Raw genomic sequence first — 21,898 nt, 5'->3', positions numbered from 1 at the left:
TAATCACATATAGCCTACAGTACTGTAATCACCTATAGCCTACAGTACTGTAATCACCTATAGCCTACAGTACTGTAATCACCTATAGCCTACAGTACTGTAATCACCTATAGCCTACAGTACTGTAATCACCTATAGCCTACAGTACTGTAATCACCTATAGCCTACAGTACTGTAATCACCTATAGCCTACAGTACTGTAATCACTTATAGCCTACAGTACTGTAATCACCTATAGCCTACAGTACTGTAATCACCTATAGCCTACAGTACTGTAATCACCTATAGCCTACAGTACTGTAATCACTTATAGCCTACAGTACTGTAATCACCTATAGCCTTCAGTACTGTAATCACCTATAGCCTACAGTACTGTAATCACCTATAGCCTACAGTACTGTAATCACCTATAGCCTACAGTACTGTAATCACCTATAGCCTACAGTACTGTAATCACTTATAGCCTACAGTACTGTAATCACTTATAGCCTACAGTACTGTAATCACCTATAGCCTACAGTACTGTAATCACCTATAGCCTACAGTACTGTAATCACCTATAGCCTACAGTACTGTAATCACCTATAGCCTACAGTACTGTAATCACTTATAGCCTACAGTACTGTAATCACTTATAGCCTACAGTACTGTAATCACCTATAGCCTACAGTACTGTAATCACCTATAGCCTACAGTACTGTAATCACCTATAGCCTACAGTACTGTAATCACCTATAGTCTTCAGTACTGTAATCACCTATAGCCTACAGTACTGTAATCACCTATAGCCTACAGTACTGTAATCACCTATAGCCTACAGTACTGTAATCACCTATAGCCTACAGTACTGTATCACCTATAGCCTACAGTACTGTAATCACCTATAACCTACAGTACTGTAATCACCTATAGCCTTCAGTTCGACACAACAATTAACTGCCCGGGGCTTCGCTTCCACACGACAAGTAAAATCTCTAAAAAATCTCAATTGATTTAAGATTCGATGCTGGGAAAACGGTCACCCATTGAGGGAATTTGTGGGACAGGAAAGGACACCAGAGATGTTCTTTGCAACATCTGTGTGTCTGTCAGTGTCATATCCAAGCAGCGACACATGCAAAGACAGTACTGCCCGACCAAGTAAAAAGGCAGGAACTGCTTATTTGGTCCAAAATGAGTTAATATAATTTTTTTACTGCATTAAATACATTCTTAATCATGTGGACAAGTATCCTGCCTCGATAGTATTGTGTTATTGGAGAAAATGGGGGTCAACGTTAACCAGTAACTGCATAAAGTTACTGTGAAACCAAGGTAAATAAAAGCCCTTTTTCTCAGTTCCACACTATGAGCAGTTAATGTCTTTTTGCTCGGTAGGGGCAGAGTATCATCCGAAGGGGACACACACACACCCACAACACACACTCAGGGAGGCTTCGATGTGTTGGAGACACACACCAGGGACAGAGAACCGTGGTCGAACAGCTTGTACGGCAACGTCCCTTTAGTCGTCCACGCGTCAGTCTTCGGGTCGTAGCACTCGAAGCTGTCGGAGTCCTCTATGACGTCATGTCCGTTGATGAAGCGCCCTCCGGTCACGTACAGTTTGTCGTCGAGCACTGTGACGGCGTGATGCATCCTCCTCTGCTTCAGGTTCTCACACTTCATAAAGCGGTTGGCTTTGGTGTCGTACGCTATCATTCTTCTGGTGTAGCCTGTTAAAAAAGGACATTAGGGGGGACAGTTAGGACAAAGAGCTGCTGATAAAGTTGTCTTGACAGAAGACAGAAGAGATATCGAAGATCTCAAAGTCCTAAGTAGACCAAATAAAGTTGTATTTAATTGAAACATTAGATTGTCCTTTCCCCCCCCCTGACTAAAGCAACAGACCCAGCCTTCACCTACCTCCGATAATGTAGATCTTGTCATCGATGACAGCTGCTGGTGCAGAAACGTTCTTCACTGTCCTGGTCTCCATCATAGACCACATATTCCTGCCAATGTGATACACCTGGAGAAAAAGGATAGGGTTTAGAAGAGTTTAGTGTTTTTGTCCCTCAAAATTTGTCCCCCCAAAAAAAGCAGACAGCAAACTCCAAGACTTCAAGTCTTCAGTAATTCCCAACACCCAAGACTTCAAGTCTTCAGTACTTCCCAACATCCAAGAATTCAAGTCTTCAGTACTTCCCAACACCCAAGACTTCAAGTCTTCAGTACTTCCCAACATCCAAGACTTCAAGTCTTCAGTACTTCCCAACACCCAAGACTTCAAGTCTTCAGTACTTCCCAACACCCAAGACTTCAAGTCTTCAGTACTTCCCAACACCCAATACTTCAAGTCTTCAGTACTTCCCAACACCCAGACTTCAAGTCTTCAGTACTTGCCAACACCCAAGACTTCAAGTCTTCAGTACTTCCCAACACCCAATACTTCAAGTCTTCAGTACTTCCCAACACCCAGACTTCAAGTCTTCAGTACTTCCCAACACCCAAGACTTCAAGTCTTCAGTACTTCCCAACACCCAAGACTTCAAGTCTTCAGTACTTCCCAACACCCAAGACTTCAAGTCTTCAGTACTTCCAAACACCCAAGACTTCAAGTCTTCAGTACTTCCCAACACCCAATACTTCAAGTTTTCAGTACTTCCCAACACCCAATACTTCAAGTCTTCAGTACTTCCCAACACTCAAGACTTCAAGTCTTCAGTACTTCCCAACACCCAAGACTTCAAGTCTTCAGTACTTCCCAACACCCAAGACTTCAAGTCTTCAGTACTTCCCAACACCCAAGACTTCAAGTCTTCAGTACTTCCCAACACCCAAGACTTCAAGTCTTCAGTACTTCCCAACACCCAAGACTTCAAGTCTTCAGTACTTCCCAACACCCAAGACTTCAAGTCTTCAGTACTTCCCAACACCCAGACTTCAAGTCTTCAGTACTTCCCAACACCCAAGACTTCAAGTCTTCAGTACTTCCCAACACCCAGACTTCAAGTCTTCAGTACTTCCCAACACCCAAGACTTCAAGTCTTCAGTACTTCCCAACACCCAAGACTTCAAGTGTTCAGTACTTCCCAACACCCAAGACTTCAAGACTCAAGTTCCCCACTGAACAGCAACCTCAACAGAAGGACATTCTGCCTACCTGTATCATTCTGACAGGGTTTTGCATCGCGTCCTCTCCCCCAAACATGTAGATCCTTTGATCGTTAGCGGCAACCGCCGGGTGTAGCACGGCCGTCGGCATGGGAACCATAGCCTCCCATTGGTTGAACATACTATTGTACCTTTCCACCGTGTCACACACCTGCTTCTCCGGCCCCAGGCCACCCAGGACGAAGATAAAGTGCAGGTAGGAGACAGACTGGTGGGCGAAGCGAGGCTGGATCATGGGCTCGGTCGTCCTCCACTGGTTAGTCTTCAGAGACAACGTATAGACAGTGGTGCTAACCACTCTGTGCTTGGTGTTCATGGTGAGGCCTCCCAGAACATACAGGATACTGTGGATACAGACGTAGGAGGCCTTATAGAGTCGTAAGGGCAGCTTGGCCAGCCACTGCCAGCGCTGAGTCCTCTCGTCGAACAGGAGTGCTTCGCGAGACGTCTGCTCGTTGTTCTTGCGGCCGCCAACTAGAACCAGCGTCTCCCGGCAGGTGAAGCGCCGCGGCGTCACCCACAGGGGCTTGAGGTCCGACCCACACTTGGTAGTGATGGAGAACATGAGGCGTCGGACGGACTCGATGACCTCGGTGCACAGGGTGGAGGACTGGACGAGGGGGTCGCTGGCGATGAACTGGAACAGGTAGGTGGGATGGATGTAACGCAGACGCACCTTCCTGAAGAGGTCGGAGATGGCGCCGCGCCGGGAGAACGGGTCGTGGTGGATCCACGCCAGTAAAGTCTCGAACACCTGGTTTACAAAAAAAAAAAAAAGCTGTTTTAATTTCAACACTTAGTTCTTAAACATCCATTGATAGTTTTAACTTTGTTGATGATGCGCTGCTGCTTTTAGTGGCCGTCTGGCCGTCTGGCCGTCTGTCCGTCTGGCCGCCTGGCCGTCTGGCCGTCTGTCCATTATTGTTGTTGATTGGGGTGTTTATTTCTAGGGATTCGTATAAAGTATTATCTTATCTTGCCTGCTCCTCCTCGGCACAGAGCCAGTCATCCTCCAGGTAACCCATCAGCTCAGGTAAGGAGAGCTCACACAGGTCCTCAGAGGTAGAGACGTCAGAGAAGCTCTGGACTGCCATCTCCCTGGCCTGGAACCAATGAAGGAATCAATGAAGGAATGAATGAATGAATGAAGGAATTAATGAATTAATTAATGAAGGAATCAATGAATGAATGAATGAATGAATGAATGAATGAATGCCATTGACGATACACATGGGCTGAGTGCGAAATAGTACCCTTTTCCCTAATTCCTTTTAGTACACTACTTTTGACCAGGGCCCCGAGGCTGCCAAGTGAACTAACTGCACCAGGGCCCCTAGGCTGACAAGTGAACCAACTATACCAGGGCCCCTAGGCTGACAAGTGAACCAACTATACCAGGGCCCCTAGGCTGCCAAGTGAACCAACAATACCAGGGCCCCTAGGCTGCCAAGGGAACAAACAATACAAGGGCCCCTAGGCTGCCAAGTGAACCAACAATACCAGGGCCCCTAGGCTGCCAAGTGAACCAACAATACCAGGGCCCCTAGGCTGCCAAGTGAACCAACAATACCAGGGCCCCTAGGCTGCCAAGTGAACCAACAATACCAGGGCCCCTAGGCTGCCAAGTGAACCAACAATACCAGGGCCCCAAAGCTGCAAAGTGAACCAACAATACCAGGGCCCCTAGGCTGCCAAGTGAACCAATAATACTAGGGCCCCTAGGCTGCCAAGTGAACCAACAATACCAGGGCCCCTAGGCTGCCAAGGGAACTAACTATACCAGGGCCCCTAGGCTGCCAAGTGAACCAACTATACCAGGGCCTCTAGGGTGCCAAGTGAACCAACTATACCAGGGCCCCTAGGCTGCCAAGTGAACCAACTACATACTTAAAACTAAATAAATTCTTCTGACCTTTTCCTTCAGGCTGCTGCAGTGTAATATGTCTGACAGCCGGATCATACTGAGACAGTTGTCTGGGCTCAGCTGCTCCTGAAATATATGACATGTAAAAATGTAAATGTATTTACCAGGGACAAAAACACACATTATTTAATCCTATTAAAGTTTCAACATCAATGTGAGTGTGCCAGAGTGTTAAGCCAGGAAGCTAATTAATCTGTGGTCACCTGCAGGAAAGAGGAGCAGGCCTCGAACAGCCTGGTGTACTGGAGCATGGAGGAAGCCTGCATAAGGGGCAGCACTATCTCCATGGTGATGGTGATGAGCCCTGTGTAGACGTAGTCCACGATGTCACTCAGGATGCTGGAGGTGATCCCCTTCAATAATAACAACAACAATAATAATAACAATAATAACAATGAGAATAATAACAATAATACTACTAATAATAATAACAATATTAATATCAATAATAATAATAACAATAACAGTAATAATAATAATAACAATAATAACAATGAGAATAATAACAATAATAATAATAATAACAACAATATTAATATCAATAATAATAATAATAATAACAACAATATTAATATCAACAATAATAATAATAATAATAACAATAACAACAATATTAATATCAATAATAATAATAATAATAACAACAATATTAATATCAACAATAATAATAATAACAATAACAATAACAACAATATTAATATCAATAATAATAATAATTAGAAAGATTATATTTTATTTGCACAGCGCCTTTCGTTGACAGGCAGAAACCACACAGCACTTTACATAAAAGCAAGCCTTCTCCTGTTTCTGTAGAGTGAGGCAGGACACTAGTCCAATTTTATCAAAAATAAGCATTATTTTTCTTTTAAAAAGGCAAATATTTAAAAAAAAGTGAAACAAGCCTACCTTGAGATCCACCTTGTGCTGGTTTGCCTCTCTGAAGTGGTGACAGAACATGGCTGTGAAGTAAGGACTGCTAGAGGCCAGGACGTTACGGTGGCAGGGGATCTCTGTGTTATCTGAACAGAGCAGCACGTCAGTAAGGATCCTGTCCTGTCTCAGACGGTTCAGCTGCAGCAGGAGGGAGGAGGACTGTTCCTTGTTCCTGTAGTGGAACACCTCCACCTGTGGCTTTGATCGGTCCATTCTGGAAAAGAAAGGACATGGTTCGATTTGGGAGGAAATGGATTCGATTTGGTTTTATTTTTGTTTTTTTCTCTCTGTAGAGATGAGTGTGTATAGTTTGGACAAGACAGTGACATGAATGAACAGAAAGCCTTGGTCTAACATTTGAATGTTTTCTCCATCACACACACATATTTCCTGCAGAATCCAAGGCGTTTCTCACCTCCGACTGTGACTCCATCACGACCATAAATACCTCAAATTGCTTTTAGAAATTGTACCTTCAGTAGCATGTGGTTTCTGCACAAAGAACTCCCAATGCAGATAGCATGAGGCTCATGATCAACATTCACATATTATTATATTATAGGGATATCCTTGTCTCAGTATGTAATATGTAATATGTAAAATGTAATAAAATGTATGCACTCTACTGTAAGTCGCTCTGGATAAGAGCGTCTGCTAAATGACTAAAATGTAAATGTAAAATAACACAGCTGGGGGTCTAGGACTAGGCCAAACACCACGTCCTTATTATAGTAGTCCTGTCATAACACAGCTGGGGGTCTCGGACTAGGCCAAACACCAGGTCCTTATTATAGTAGTCCTGTCATAACACAGCTGGGGATCTAGGACTAGGCCAAACACCAGGTCCTTATTATAGTAGTCCTGTCATAACACAGCTGGGGGTCTAGGACTAGGCCAAACACCAGGTCCTTATTATAGTAGTCCTGTCATAACACAGCTGGGGGTCTAGGACTAGGCCAAACACCAGGTCCTTATTATAGTAGTCCTGTCATAACACAGCTAGGGGTCTAGGACTAGGCCAAACACCAGGTCCTTATTATAGTAGTCCTGTCATAACACAGCTGGGGGTCTAGGACTAGGCCAAACACCAGGTCCTTATTATAGTAGTCCTGTCATAACACAGCTGGGGGTCTAGGACTAGGCCAAACACCAGGTCCTTATTATAGTAGTCCTGTCATAACACAGCTGGAGGTCTAGGACTAGGCCAAACACCAGGTCCTTATTATAGTAGTCCTGTCATAACACAGCTGGGGGTCTAGGACTAGGTCAAGGACCAGGTCCTTATTATAGTAGTACTGTCATAACACAGCTGGAGGTCTAGGACTAGGCCAAACACCAGGTCCTTATTATAGTAGTCCTGTCATAACACAGCTGGGGGTCTAGGACTAGGCCAAACACCAGGTCCTTATTATAGTAGTCCTGTCATAACACAGCTGGGGGTCTAGGACTAGGTCAAGGACCAGGTCCTTATTATAGTAGTACTGTCATAACACAGCTGGAGGTCTAGGACTAGGCCAAACACCAGGTCCTTATTATAGTAGTCCTGTCATAACACAGCTGGGGGTCTAGGACTAGGCCAAACACCAGGTCCTTATTATAGTAGTCCTGTCATAACACAGCTGGGGGTCTAGGACTAGGTCAAGGACCAGGTCCTTATTATAGTAGTCCTGTCATAACACAGCTGGAGGTCTAGGACTAGGCCAAACACCAGGTCCTTATTATAGTAGTCCTGTCATAACACAGCTGGGGGTCTAGGACTAGGCCAAACACCAGGTCCTTATTATAGTAGTCCTGTCATAACACAGCTGGGGGTCTCGGACTAGGCCAAACACCAGGTCCTTATTATAGTAGTCCTGTCATAACACAGCTGGGGGTCTAGGACTAGGCCAAACACCAGGTCCTTATTATAGTAGTCCTGTCATAACACAGCTGGGGGTCTAGGACTAGGCCAAACACCAGGTCCTTATTATAGTAGTCCTGTCATAACACAGCTGGGGGTCTAGGACTAGGCCAAACACCAGGTCCTTATTATAGTAGTCCTGTCATAACACAGCTGGGGGTCTAGGACTAGGCCAAACACCAGGTCCTTATTATAGTAGTCCTGTCATAACACAGCTGGGGGTCTAGGACTAGGCCAAACACCAGGTCCTTATTATAGTAGTCCTGTCATAACACAGCTGGGGGTCTAGGACTAGGCCAAACACCAGGTCCTTATTATAGTAGTCCTGTCATAACACAGCTGGGGGTCTAGGACTAGGCCAAACACCAGGTCCTTATTATAGTAGTCCTGTCATAACACAGCTGGGGGTCTAGGACTAGGCCAAACACCAGGTCCTTATTATAGTAGTCCTGTCATAACACAGCTGGGGGTCTAGGACTAGGCCAAACACCACGTCCTTATTATAGTAGTCCTGTCATAACACAGCTGGGGGTCTAGGACTAGGCCAAACACCACGTCCTTATTATAGTAGTCCTGTCATAACACAGCTGGTGGTCTAGGACTAGGCCAAACACCAGGTCCTTATTATAGTAGTCCTGTCATAACACAGCTGGGGGTCTAGGACTAGGCCAAACACCAGGTCCTTGTTATAGTAGTCCTGTCATAACACAGCTGGGGGTCTAGGACTAGGCCAAACACCAGGTCCTTATTATAGTAGTCCTGTCATAACACAGCTGGGGGTCTAGGACTAGGCCAAACACCAGGTCCTTATTATAGTAGTCCTGTCATAACACAGCTGGGGGTCTAGGACTAGGCCAAACACCAGGTCCTTATTATAGTAGTCCTGTCATAACACAGCTGGGGGTCTAAGACTAGGCCAAACACCACGTCCTTATTATAGTAGTCCTGTCATAACACAGCTGGGGGTCTCGGACTAGGCCAAACACCAGGTCCTTATTATAGTAGTCCTGTCATAACACAGCTGGGGGTCTAGGACTAGGCCAAACACCAGGTCCTTATTATAGTAGTCCTGTCATAACACAGCTGGGGGTCTAGGACTAGGCCAAACACCAGGTCCTTATTATAGTAGTCCTGTCATAACACAGCTGGGGGTCTAGGACTAGGCCAAACACCAGGTCCTTATTATAGTAGTCCTGTCATAACACAGCTGGGGTCTCGGACTAGGCCAAACACCAGGTCCTTGACTGTACCAGCATTGGGACACAACACATTCACTAGAGCTATTATCAACACTCGGTTTGGATTGTCTGAATACCCTGGAGTCAGACATCATCCCGATTTAGTCTCACGGATCAAGACAGTAGTAGTAGTAGTAATAGTCTATAGTTATATAGTCTATAGTTATATAGTCCATAGTTATATAGTCTGTAGTTATATAGTCTATAGTTATATAGTCTGTAGTTATATAGTCTATAGTTATATAGTCTGTAGTTATATAGTCTGTAGTTATATAGTCTGTAGTTATATAGTCTATAGTTATATAGTCTATAGTTATACAGTCTATAGTTATATAGTCTATAGTCACAGTCTGTAGTTATATAGTCTATAGTTATATAGTCTGTAGTTATATAGTCTATAGTTATATAGTCTGTAGTTATATAGTCCATAGTTATATAGTCTATAGTTATATAGTCTGTAGTCATATAGTCTATAGTTATATAGTCTATAGTCACAGTCTGTAGTTATATAGTCTATAGTTATATAGTCTATAGTTATATAGTCTATAGTTATATAGTCTATAGTCACAGTCTGTAGTTATATAGTCTATAGTTATATAGTCTATAGTTATATAGTCTATAGTCACAGTCTGTAGTTATATAGTCTATAGTTATATAGTCTATAGTTATATAGTCTATAGTTATATAGTCTATAGTTATATAGTCTGTAGTCACATAGTCTATAGTTATATAGTCTGTAGTTATATAGTCTATAGTTATATAGTCTATAGTTATATAGTCTGTAGTTATATAGTCTATAGTTATATAGTCTATAGTTATATAGTCTGTAGTTATATAGTCTATAGTTATATAGTCTATAGTTATATAGTCTGTAGTTATATAGTCTATAGTTATATAGTCTGTAGTCACATAGTCTGTAGTTATATAGTCTATAGTTATATAGTCTATAGTTATATAGTCTGTAGTTATATAGTCTATAGTCACATAGTCTGTAGTTATATAGTCTATAGTCATATAGTCTGTAGTTATAGTCTGTAGTCATAGTATGTAGTCATATAGTCTGTAGTCATATAGTATGTAGTTATATAGTCTATATTTATATAGTCTATAGTTATATAGTCTATAGTTATATAGTCTATAGTTATATAGTCTGTAGTTATATAGTCTATAGTTATATATTCTATAATTATATAGTCTGTAGTCATATAGTCTGTATTTATATAGTCTATAGTTATATAGTCTATAGTTATATAGTCTGTAGTCATATAGTCTGTAGTTATATAGTCTGTAGTCACATAGTCTATAGTTATATAGTCTGTAGTTATAGTCTATAGTTATATAGTCTGTAGTCACATAGTCTGTAGTTATATAGTCTGTAGTCACATAGTCTATAGTTATATAGTCTGTAGTTATAGTCTATAGTTATATAGTCTGTAGTTATATAGTCTATAGTTATATAGTCTATAGTTATATAGTCTGTAGTTCTATAGTCTGTAGTTATAGTCTATAGTTATATAGTCTATAGTTATATAGTATATAGTTATATAGTCTGTAGTTATATAGTCTGTAGTCACATAGTCTCTAGTTATATAGTCTATAGTTATATAGTCTGTAGTTATATAGTATGTAGTTATATAGTCTGTAGTTATATAGTCTATAGTTATATAGTCTATAGTTATATAGTCTATAGTTATATAGTCTGTAGTCACAGTTTGTAGTTATATAGTCTGTAGTCATATAGTCTATAGTTATATAGTCTATAGTTATATAGTCTGTAGTTATATAGTCTATAGTTATATAGTCTATAGTTATATAGTCTGTAGTCACATAGTCTGTAGTTATATAGTCTATAGTTATATAGTCTATAGTTATATAGTCTGTAGTTATATAGTCTATAGTTATATAGTCTGTAGTTATATAGTCTATAGTTATATAGTCTGTAGTCACATAGTCTGTAGTTATATAGTCTATAGTTATATAGTCTATAGTTATATAGTCTGTAGTTATATAGTCTGTAGTCACATAGTCTGTAGTTATATAGTCTATAGTCATATAGTCTGTAGTTATAGTCTGTAGTCATAGTATGTAGTCATATAGTCTGTAGTCATATAGTATGTAGTTATATAGTCTATAGTTATATAGTCTATAGTTATACAGTCTGTAGTTATATAGTCTATAGTTATATAGTCTATAGTTATATAGTCTATAGTTATATAGTCTGTAGTTATATAGTCTGTAGTTATATAGTCTATAGTTATATAGTCTGTAGTCATATAGTCTGTAGTTATATAGTCTATAGTTATATAGTCTGTAGTCATATAGTCTGTAGTTATATAGTCTGTAGTTATATAGTCTGTAGTTATATAGTCTGTAGTTATAGTCTATAGTTATATAGTCTGTAGTTATATAGTCAATAGTTATATAGTCTATAGTTATATAGTCTGTAGTTCTATAGTCTGTAGTTATAGTCTATAGTTATATAGTCTATAGTTATATAGTATATAGTTATATAGTATATAGTTATATAGTCTGTAGTTATATAGTCTGTAGTTATATCGTCTGTAGTCACATAGTCTCTAGTTATATAGTCTGTAGTTATATAGTCTGTAGTTATATAGTCTATAGTTATATAGTCTATAGTTATATAGTCTGTAGTTCTATAGTCTGTAGTTATAGTCTATAGTTATATAGTCTATAGTTATATAGTATATAGTTATTTAGTCTATAGTTATATAGTCTGTAGTCACATAGTCTCTAGTTATATAGTCTATAGTTATATAGTATGTAGTTATATAGTCTGTAGTTATATAGTCTATAGTTATATAGTCTATAGTTATATAGTCTATAGTTATATAGTCTATAGTTATATAGTCTGTAGTTATATAGTCTGTAGTCATATAGTCTGTAGTTATATAGTCTATAGTTATATAGTCTGTAGTTATATAGTCTGTAGTCAGTCTGTAGTCATATAGTCTGTAGTTATAGTCTATAGTTATATAGTCTGTAGTTATAGTCTATAGTTATATAGTCTGTAGTTATATAGTCTGTAGTTATATAGTCTGTAGTTATATAGTCTATAGTTATATAGTCTGTAGTTATAGTCTGTAGTCATAGTATGTAGTCATATAGTCTGTAGTTATATAGTCTATAGTTATATAGTCTATAGTTATATAGTCTGTAGTTATACAGTCTGTAGTTATACAGTCTGTAGTTATATAGTCTGTAGTCAGTCTGTAGTTATATAGTCTATAGTTATATAGTCTATAGTTATATAGTCTGTAGTTATATAGTCTGTAGTCATAGTCTGTAGTCAGTCTGTAGTCATATAGTCTGTAGTTATAGTCTATAGTTATATAGTCTGTAGTTATAGTCTATAGTTATATAGTCTGTAGTTCTATAGTCTATTGTTATATAGTCTATAGTTATATAGTCTGTAGTTATATAGTCTGTAGTTATATAGTCTGTAGTTATATAGTCTGTAGTTATATAATCTGTAGTCATATAGTCTATAGTTATATAGTCTGTAGTTATATAGTCTATAGTTATATAGTCTGTAGTCACAGTCTGTAGTTATATAGTCTATAGTTATATAGTCTGTAGTCATATAGTCTATAGTTATATAGTCTGTAGTTATATAGTCTATAGTTATATAGTCTGTAGTTATATAGTCTATAGTTATATAGTCTGTAGTCACAGTCTGTAGTTATATAGTCTATAGTTATATAGTCTGTAGTCACAGTCTGTAGTTATATAGTCTGTAGTCATATAGTCTATAGTTATATAGTCTATAGTTATATAGTCTGTAGTTATATAGTCTATAGTTATATAGTCTGTAGTTATATAGTCTATAGTTATATAGTCTGTAGTTATATAGTCTGTAGTCATATAGTCTATAGTTATATAGTCTGTAGTCATATAGTCTGTAGTTCTATAGTCTGTAGTTATAGTCTATAGTTATATAGTCTATAGTTATATAGTATATAGTTATTTAGTCTATAGTTATATAGTCTGTAGTCACATAGTCTCTAGTTATATAGTCTATAGTTATATAGTATGTAGTTATATAGTCTGTAGTTATATAGTCTATAGTTATATAGTCTATAGTTATATAGTCTATAGTTATATAGTCTATAGTTATATAGTCTGTAGTTATATAGTCTGTAGTCATATAGTCTGTAGTTATATAGTCTATAGTTATATAGTCTGTAGTTATATAGTCTGTAGTCAGTCTGTAGTCATATAGTCTGTAGTTATAGTCTATAGTTATATAGTCTGTAGTTATAGTCTATAGTTATATAGTCTGTAGTTATATAGTCTGTAGTTATATAGTCTGTAGTTATATAGTCTATAGTTATATAGTCTGTAGTTATAGTCTGTAGTCATAGTATGTAGTCATATAGTCTGTAGTTATATAGTCTATAGTTATATAGTCTATAGTTATATAGTCTGTAGTTATACAGTCTGTAGTTATACAGTCTGTAGTTATATAGTCTGTAGTCAGTCTGTAGTTATATAGTCTATAGTTATATAGTCTATAGTTATATAGTCTGTAGTTATATAGTCTGTAGTCATAGTCTGTAGTCAGTCTGTAGTCATATAGTCTGTAGTTATAGTCTATAGTTATATAGTCTGTAGTTATAGTCTATAGTTATATAGTCTGTAGTTCTATAGTCTATTGTTATATAGTCTATAGTTATATAGTCTGTAGTTATATAGTCTGTAGTTATATAGTCTGTAGTTATATAGTCTGTAGTTATATAATCTGTAGTCATATAGTCTATAGTTATATAGTCTGTAGTTATATAGTCTATAGTTATATAGTCTGTAGTCACAGTCTGTAGTTATATAGTCTATAGTTATATAGTCTGTAGTCATATAGTCTATAGTTATATAGTCTGTAGTTATATAGTCTATAGTTATATAGTCTGTAGTTATATAGTCTATAGTTATATAGTCTGTAGTCACAGTCTGTAGTTATATAGTCTATAGTTATATAGTCTGTAGTCACAGTCTGTAGTTATATAGTCTGTAGTCATATAGTCTATAGTTATATAGTCTATAGTTATATAGTCTGTAGTTATATAGTCTATAGTTATATAGTCTGTAGTTATATAGTCTATAGTTATATAGTCTGTAGTTATATAGTCTGTAGTCATATAGTCTATAGTTATATAGTCTGTAGTCATATAGTCTGTAGTCATATAGTCTGTAGTCATATAGTCTATAGTTATATAGTCTATAGTTATATAGTCTGTAGTTATATAGTCTGTAGTCATATAGTCTGTAGTCACATAGTCTGTAGTCACATAGTCTGTAGTTATATAGTCTGTAGTTATATAGTCTATAGTTATATAGTCTGTAGTTATATAGTCTGTAGTCATATAGTCTATAGTCACAGTCTTTAGTCACATAGTCTGTAGTCATAGTCTGTAGTCATAGTCTGTAGTCATATAGTCTGTAGTCATATAGTCTGTAGTCATATAGTATGTAGTTATATAGTCTATAGTTATATAGTCTGTAATCATATAGTCTGTAGTCATATAGTCTGTAGTCATATAGTCTGTAGTCACATAGTCTGTAGTCATAGTCTGTAGTCATAGTCCGTAGTTATAGTCTGTAGTCATATAGTCAGTAGTCATATAGTATGTCGTTATATAGTCTATAGTTATATAGTCTATAGTTATATAGTCTGTAGTCACATAGTCTGTAGTCATAGTCTGTAGTCATAGTCTGTAGTCATAGTATGTAGTCATATAGTCTGTAGTTATATAGTCTGTAGTTATATAGTCTATAGTCATAGTCTGTAGTTATATAGTCTGTAGTTATATAGTCTATAGTCATAGTGTATAGTCATATAGTCTGTAGTTATATCGTCTATAGTCATAGTCTGTAGTTATAGTCTGTAGTTATATCGTCTATAGTCATATAGTCTGTAGGTTAAGTCTGTAGTCATAGTCTGTAGTCACAGTCTATAGTTATGTAGTCTATAGTTATATAGTCTGTAGGTATAGTCTATAGTTATATGGTCTGTAGTTATTTTCTGTCACAGCTATTTTCAGGTCTCTCCAGAGATGTTTGATCGGGTTCAAGTCTGGGCTCTGGCTGGGCCACTCAAGGACATTCAGAGACTTGTCCCGAAGCCACTTCTGCGTTGTCTTGGCTGTGCGCTTAGAGTCATTGTCCTGTTGGGAGGTGACCCTTCGCCCCAGTCTGAGGTCCTGAGCGCTTTGGAGCAGGTTTTCATCAAGGATCTCTCTGTACTTTGCTCTGTTTATCATTCCCTCAATCCTGACTAGTCTCCCAGTCCCTGCTGCTGAAAAACATCCCCACAGCATGATGCTGCCACCACCATGCTTCACCGTAGAGATGGTGGCAGGTTTCCTCCAAACGTGACGCTTGGCATTCAGGCCAAAGAGACCAGAGATAAGTTTCATCAGACCAGAGAATCTTGTTTCTCAAGGTCTGACAGTCCTTTAGGTGCCTTTTGGAAAACTCCAAGCGGGCTGTCGTCTGCCTTTTACTGAGGAGTGGCTTCCGTCTGGCCACTCTACCATAAAGGCCTGATTGGTGAAGTGCTGTAGAGATGGTTATCCTTCTGGATGGTTCTCACATCTTCACAGAGGAACTCTGGAGCTCTGTCAGAGTGACCATCGGGTTCTTTGTCACCTCCCTGACCAAGACCCTTTCCCCCCGATTGCTCAGTTTGGCCGGGCGGCTCTAGGAAGAGTCTCGATGGTTCCAAACGTATTCATTTAAGAATGATGGAGGCCACTGTGTTCGTAGGGACCTTGAATGCTGCAGACATTTTTTGGTACCCTTACCTAGATCTGTGCCTCGACACAATCCTGTCTCGGAGCTCTACGGACAATTCCTTCGACCTCATGGCTTGGTTTTTGCTCTGACATGCACTGTCAACTGTGGAACCTTAAAAAGACAGGTGTGTGCCTTTCCAAATCATGTACAATCAATTGAATTTACCACAGGTGGACTCCAATCAAGTTGTAGAAACATCTCAAGGATGATCAATGGAAACAGGATGCACCTGAGCTCAATTTCAAGTCTCATAGCAAAGGGTCTGAATATTAAGGTAAATAAGGTATTTCTGGTTTTAATTTTTAATACATTTGCAAAAATGTCTATAAACCTGTTTTCACTTTGTCATTATGGAGTATTGTGTATAGATGTATGAGGATTTTTATTTATTTAATCCATTTTAGAATAAGGCTGTACCATAGCAACATGTGGAAAAAGTCTGGGGGTCTGAATACTTTCCGAATGCACTGTATATAATGGTATATATTATGGTATATATTATGGTATATATTATGGTGTATATTATGGTGTATATTATGGTGTATATAATTATGTATATTATGGTGTATATTATGGTATATAGTATCGTGTATATTAAGGTATATATTATGGTATATATTATGTTATATATTATGGTGTATAGTATGGTGTATATTAAGGTATATACACTGCTCAAAAAAATAAAGGGAACACTAAAATAACACATCCTAGATCTGAATGAATGAAATATTCTTATTAAATACTTTTTTCTTTACATAGTTGAATGTCCTGACAACAAAATCACACAAAAATGATCAATGGAAATTAAATTTATCAACCCATGGAGGTCTGGATTTGGAGTCACAATCAAAATTAAAGTGGAAAACCACACTACAGGCTGATCCAACTTTGATGTAATGTCCATAAAACAAGTCAAAATGAGGCTCAGTAGTGTGTGTGGCCTCCACGTGCCTGTATGACCTCCCTACAACGCCTGGGCATGCTCCTGATGAGGTGGCGGATGGTCTCCTGAGGGATCACCTCCCAGACCTGGACTAAAGCATCCGCCAACTCCTGGACAGTCTGTGGTGCAACGTGACGTTGGTGGATGGAGCGAGACATGATGTCCCAGATGTGCTCAATTGGATTCAGGTCTGGGGAACGGGCGGGCCAGTCCATAGCATCAATGCCTTCCTCTTGCAGGAACTGCTGACACACTCCAGCCACATGAGGTCTAGCATTGTTTTGCATTAGGAGGAACCCAGGGCCAACCGCACCAGCATATGGTCTCACAAGGGGTCTGAGGATCTCATCTCGGTACCTAATGGCAGTCAGGCTACCTCTGGCGAGCACATGGAGGGCTGTGCGGCCCCCCAAAGAAATGCCACCCCACACCATGACTGACCCACCGCCAAACCGGTCATGCTGGAGGATGTTGCAGGCAGCAGAACGTTCTCCACGGCGTCTCCAGACTCTGTCACGTCTGTCACGTGCTCAGTGTGAACCTGCTTTCATCTGTGAAGAGCACAGGGCGCCAGTGGCGAATTTGCCAATCTTGGTGTTCTCTGGCAAATGCCAAACGCCCTGGACGGTGTTGGGCTGTAAGCACAACCCCCACCTGTGGACGTCGGGCCCTCATACCACCCTCATGGAGTCTGTTTCTGACCGTTTGAGCAGACACATGCACATTTGTGGCCTGCTGGAGGTCATTTTGCAGGGCTCTGGCAGTGCTCCTCCTTGCACAAAGGCGGAGGTAGCGGTCCTGCTGCTGGGTTGTTGCCCTCCTACGGCCTCCTCCACGTCTCCTGATGTACTGGCCTGTCTCCTGGTAGCGCCTCCATGCTCTGGACACTACGCTGACAGACACAGCAAACCTTCTTGCCACAGCTCGCATTGATGTGCCATCCTGGATGAGCTGCACTACCTGAGCCACTTGTGTGGGTTGTAGACTCCGTCTCATGCTACCACTAGAGTGAAAGCACCGCCAGCATTCAAAAGTGACCAAAACATCAGCCAGGAAGCATAGGAACTGAGAAGTGGTCTGTGGTCACCACCTGCAGAACCACTCCTTTATTGGGGGTGTCTTGCTAATTGCCTATAATTTCCACCTGTTGTCTATTCCATTTGCACAACAGCATGTGAAATTTATTGTCAATCAGTGTTGCTTCCTAAGTGGACAGTTTGATTTCACAGAAGTGTGATTGACTTGGAGTTACATTGTGTTGTTTAAGTGTTCCCTTTATTTTTTTGAGCAGTGTATTATGGTATATATTATGGTATATATTATGGTGTATATTAAGGTATATATTATGGTATATAGTATGGTATATAGTATGGTATATAGTATGGTATATAGTATGGTATATACAGTATGGTATATATAGTATGGTATATACAGTATGGTATATACAGTATGGTATATAGTATGGTATATATTATGGTATATATGATGGTATATATTATGGTATATAGTATGGTATATATTATGGTATATAGTATGGTATTTATTATGGTATATATTATGGTATATAGTATGGTATATATTATGGTATATATTATGGTATATAGTATGGTATATATTATGGTATATATTATGGTATATAGTATGGTATATATTATGGTATATAGTATGGTATATATTATGGTGTATATTATGGTGTATATTATGGTGTATATTATGGTATATGTTATGGTATATATTATGGTATATAGTATGGTATATATTATGGTATATATTATGGTATATAGTATGGTATATATTATGGTATATATTATGGTATATCGTATGGTATATATTATGGTATATATTATGGTATATAGTATGGTATATATTATGGTATATAGTATGGTATATATTATGGTATATAGTATGGTATATATTATGGTATATAGTATGGTATATAGTATGGTATATATTATGGTATATAGTATGGTATGTAGTATGGTATATATTATGGTATATAGTATGGTATATATTATGGTATATATTATGGTATATAGTATGCAACTATCAGCAACTAGTAGGATGATTGATCAGTCAGCAGCTAGTAGGATGATTGATCAGTCAGCAGCTAGTAGGATGATTGATCAGTCAGCAGCTAGTAGGATGATTGATCAGTCAGCAGCTAGTAGGATGATTGATCAGTCAGCAGCTAGTAGGATGATTGATCAGTCAGCAGCTAGTCGGATGATTGATCAGTCAGCAGCTAGTAGGATGATTGATCAGTCAGCAGCTAGTAGGATGATTGATCAGTCAGCAGCTAGTAGGATGATTGATCAATCAGCAGCTGGTAGGATGATTGATCAGTCAACAGCTAGTAGGATGATTGACCAGTCAGCAGCTAGTAGGATGATTGATCAGTCAGCAGCTAGTAGGATGATTGATCAGTCAGCAGCTAGTAGGATGATTGATCAATCAGCAGCTGGTAGGATGATTGATCAGTCAGCAGCTAGTAGGATGATTGACCAGTCAGCAGCTAGTAGGATGATTGATCAGTCAGCAGCTAGTAGGATGATTGATCAGTCAGCAGCTAGTAGGATGATTGATCAGTCAGCAGCTAGTAGGATGATTGATCAGTCAGCAGCTAGTAGGATGATTGATCAGTCAGCAGCTAGTAGGATGATTGATCAGTCAGCAGCTAGTAGGATGATTGATCAGTCAGCAGCTAGTAGGATGATTGATCAGTCAGCAGCTAGTAGGATGATTGATCAGTCAGCAGCTAGTAGGATGATTGATCAGTCAGCAGCTAGTCGGATGATTGATCAGTCAGCAGCTAGTAGGATGATTGATCAGTCAGCAGCTAGTAGGATGATTGATCAGTCAGCAGCTAGTAGGATGATTGATCAATCAGCAGCTGGTAGGATGATTGATCAGTCAACAGCTAGTAGGATGATTGACCAGTCAGCAGCTAGTAGGATGATTGATCAGTCAGCAGCTAGTAGGATGATTGATCAGTCAGCAGCTAGTAGGATGATTGATCAATCAGCAGCTGGTAGGATGATTGATCAGTCAGCAGCTAGTAGGATGATTGACCAGTCAGCAGCTAGTAGGATGATTGATCAGTCAGCAGCTAGTAGGATGATTGATCAGTCAGCAGCTAGTAGGATGATTGATCAGTCAGCAGCTAGTAGGATGATTGATCAGTCAGCAGCTAGTAGGATGATTGATCAGTCAGCAGCTAGTAGGATGATTGATCTATCAGCAGCTAGTCGGATGATTGATCAGTCAGCAGCTAGTAGGATGATTGATCAGTCAGCAGCTAGTAGGATGATTGATCAGTCAGCAGCTAGTAGGATGATTGATCAATCAGCAGCTGGTAGGATGATTGATCAGTCAGCAGCTAGTAGGATGATTGACCAGTCAGCAGCTAGTAGGATGATTGATCAGTCAGCAGCTAGTAGGATGATTGATCAGTCAGCAGCTAGTAGGATGATTGATCAATCAGCAGCTGGTAGGATGATTGATCAGTCAGCAGCTAGTAGGATGATTGACCAGTCAGCAGCTAGTAGGATGATTGATCAGTCAGCAGCTAGTAGGATGATTGATCAGTCAGCAGCTAGTAGGATGATTGATCAATCAGCAGCTGGTAGGATGATTGATCAGTCAGCAGCTAGTAGGATGATTGATCAGTCAGCAGCTAGTAGGATGATTGATCAGTCAGCAGCTAGAAGGATGATTGATCTATCAGCAGCTAGTCGGATGATTGATCAGTCAGCAGCTAGTAGGATGATTGATCAGTCAGCAGCTAGTAGGATGATTGATCTATCAGCAGCTAGTAGGATGATTGATCAGTCAGCAGCTAGTAGGATGATTGATCTATCAGCAGCTAGTCGGATGATTGATCAGTCAGCAGCTATTAGGATGATTGATCAGTCAGCAGCTAGTAGGATGATTGATCTATCAGCAGCTAGTATGATGATTGATCAGTCAGCAGCTAGTAGGATGATTGATCTATCAGCAGCTAGTAGGATGATTGATCAGTCAGCAGCTAGTAGGATGATTGATCAGTCAGCAGCTAGTAGGATGATTGATCAGAAGTTTGTTGATCATTCTCAGTCAACAGAATGTTAGAATAACTCTGGTTGTTATTGCATCTGATTTATGGGTAAAACAAACCGATGTTGATCATCATCCATGTTACAGTCAGCGGCATTCATCAGGTCAACCTCTACACCTCAGTACAACACACCTTCCTTACCTTGTCGCAGTCTTCTAATGCGTCTGAGGAGGATATCCTTCCACTCTGCTCTGCTATCAGCGACATTCACCCAGACATCTCTCCCTGTCTCTGTCTCTCTCTCTCTCTCTCTCTTTCACTCTGTCTCTCTCCCCCCCCCCCCCCCCTCTCTCTCTCTCTCTCCCTCCCCCCCCCTCTCTCTCTCTCTCTTTCACTCTGTCTCTCTATCTCTCTTTCTCTCTCTCTCTCTGTCTCTGTCTCTCTCTCTCTCTCTCTCTCTCCCTCTCTCTCTCTCTTTCTCCTGCTGGTGGTTCTCTATAAGTGAAGGAGGGGTTGTTTGTAGAGAAACTGTTCTGTGTTTGTTGTTATGGTCTCTTTCCATGAGGTCTCCGGCTCTGTGTACATTCCTGTGTAAAAATAGACCCCACTCTTTAGCAACACCCCAGCAGCCTCGCATGTGACTGCCCTTCTCTCTCTCTCTCTCTCCCTCTCTTTCTCTCTCTCTTTCTCTCTCTCCTTCTCCTCCTCCTGTCTGCCGTACACAACCCATGCTCCTGTATGTTTACATCAGTGATAAACAGAGATGATCTGGCCAGGTGCTGGGACAGTTACAGGAGAGGAGGCTGTGGCCAGGTACTGGGACAGTTACAGGATAGGAGTCTGTGGCCAGGTGCTGGGACAGTTACTGGAGAGGAGTCTGTGGCCAGGTACTGGGACAGTTACAGGAGAGGAGTCTGTGGCCAGGTGTTGGGACAGGTACAGGAGAGGAGGCTGTGGC

At 39.7% G+C, this 21,898-nt stretch overlaps 1 protein-coding gene across 1 annotated transcript; it reads right to left on the bottom strand.

Moving 5' to 3' along the window:
* Window positions 1–1,372: 1,372 nt before the first annotated feature.
* LOC120037878 (kelch-like protein 38) lies at window positions 1,373–21,234 on the bottom strand. The gene is made up of 8 exons (XM_038983845.1): window positions 21,142–21,234; window positions 5,987–6,227; window positions 5,284–5,433; window positions 5,069–5,146; window positions 4,137–4,259; window positions 3,146–3,910; window positions 1,906–2,011; window positions 1,373–1,715 (listed from the first exon to the last, which is right to left on the bottom strand). The coding sequence occupies exons 2-8, from the start codon at window positions 6,224–6,226 to the stop codon at window positions 1,426–1,428; spliced, it is 1,752 nt and encodes a 583-aa protein (XP_038839773.1). The 5' UTR covers window position 6,227; window positions 21,142–21,234; the 3' UTR covers window positions 1,373–1,425.
* Between the last annotated feature and the right edge of the window lie 664 nt (window positions 21,235–21,898).

The sequence above is a fragment of the Salvelinus namaycush genome, unplaced genomic scaffold, assembly GCF_016432855.1.
Source record: "Salvelinus namaycush isolate Seneca unplaced genomic scaffold, SaNama_1.0 Scaffold1952, whole genome shotgun sequence".
NCBI lineage: Eukaryota > Metazoa > Chordata > Actinopteri > Salmoniformes > Salmonidae > Salvelinus > Salvelinus namaycush.
The sequence above is the reverse complement of the archived record's forward strand: the minus strand, read 5'-3'. Positions and strand labels throughout refer to the sequence as shown.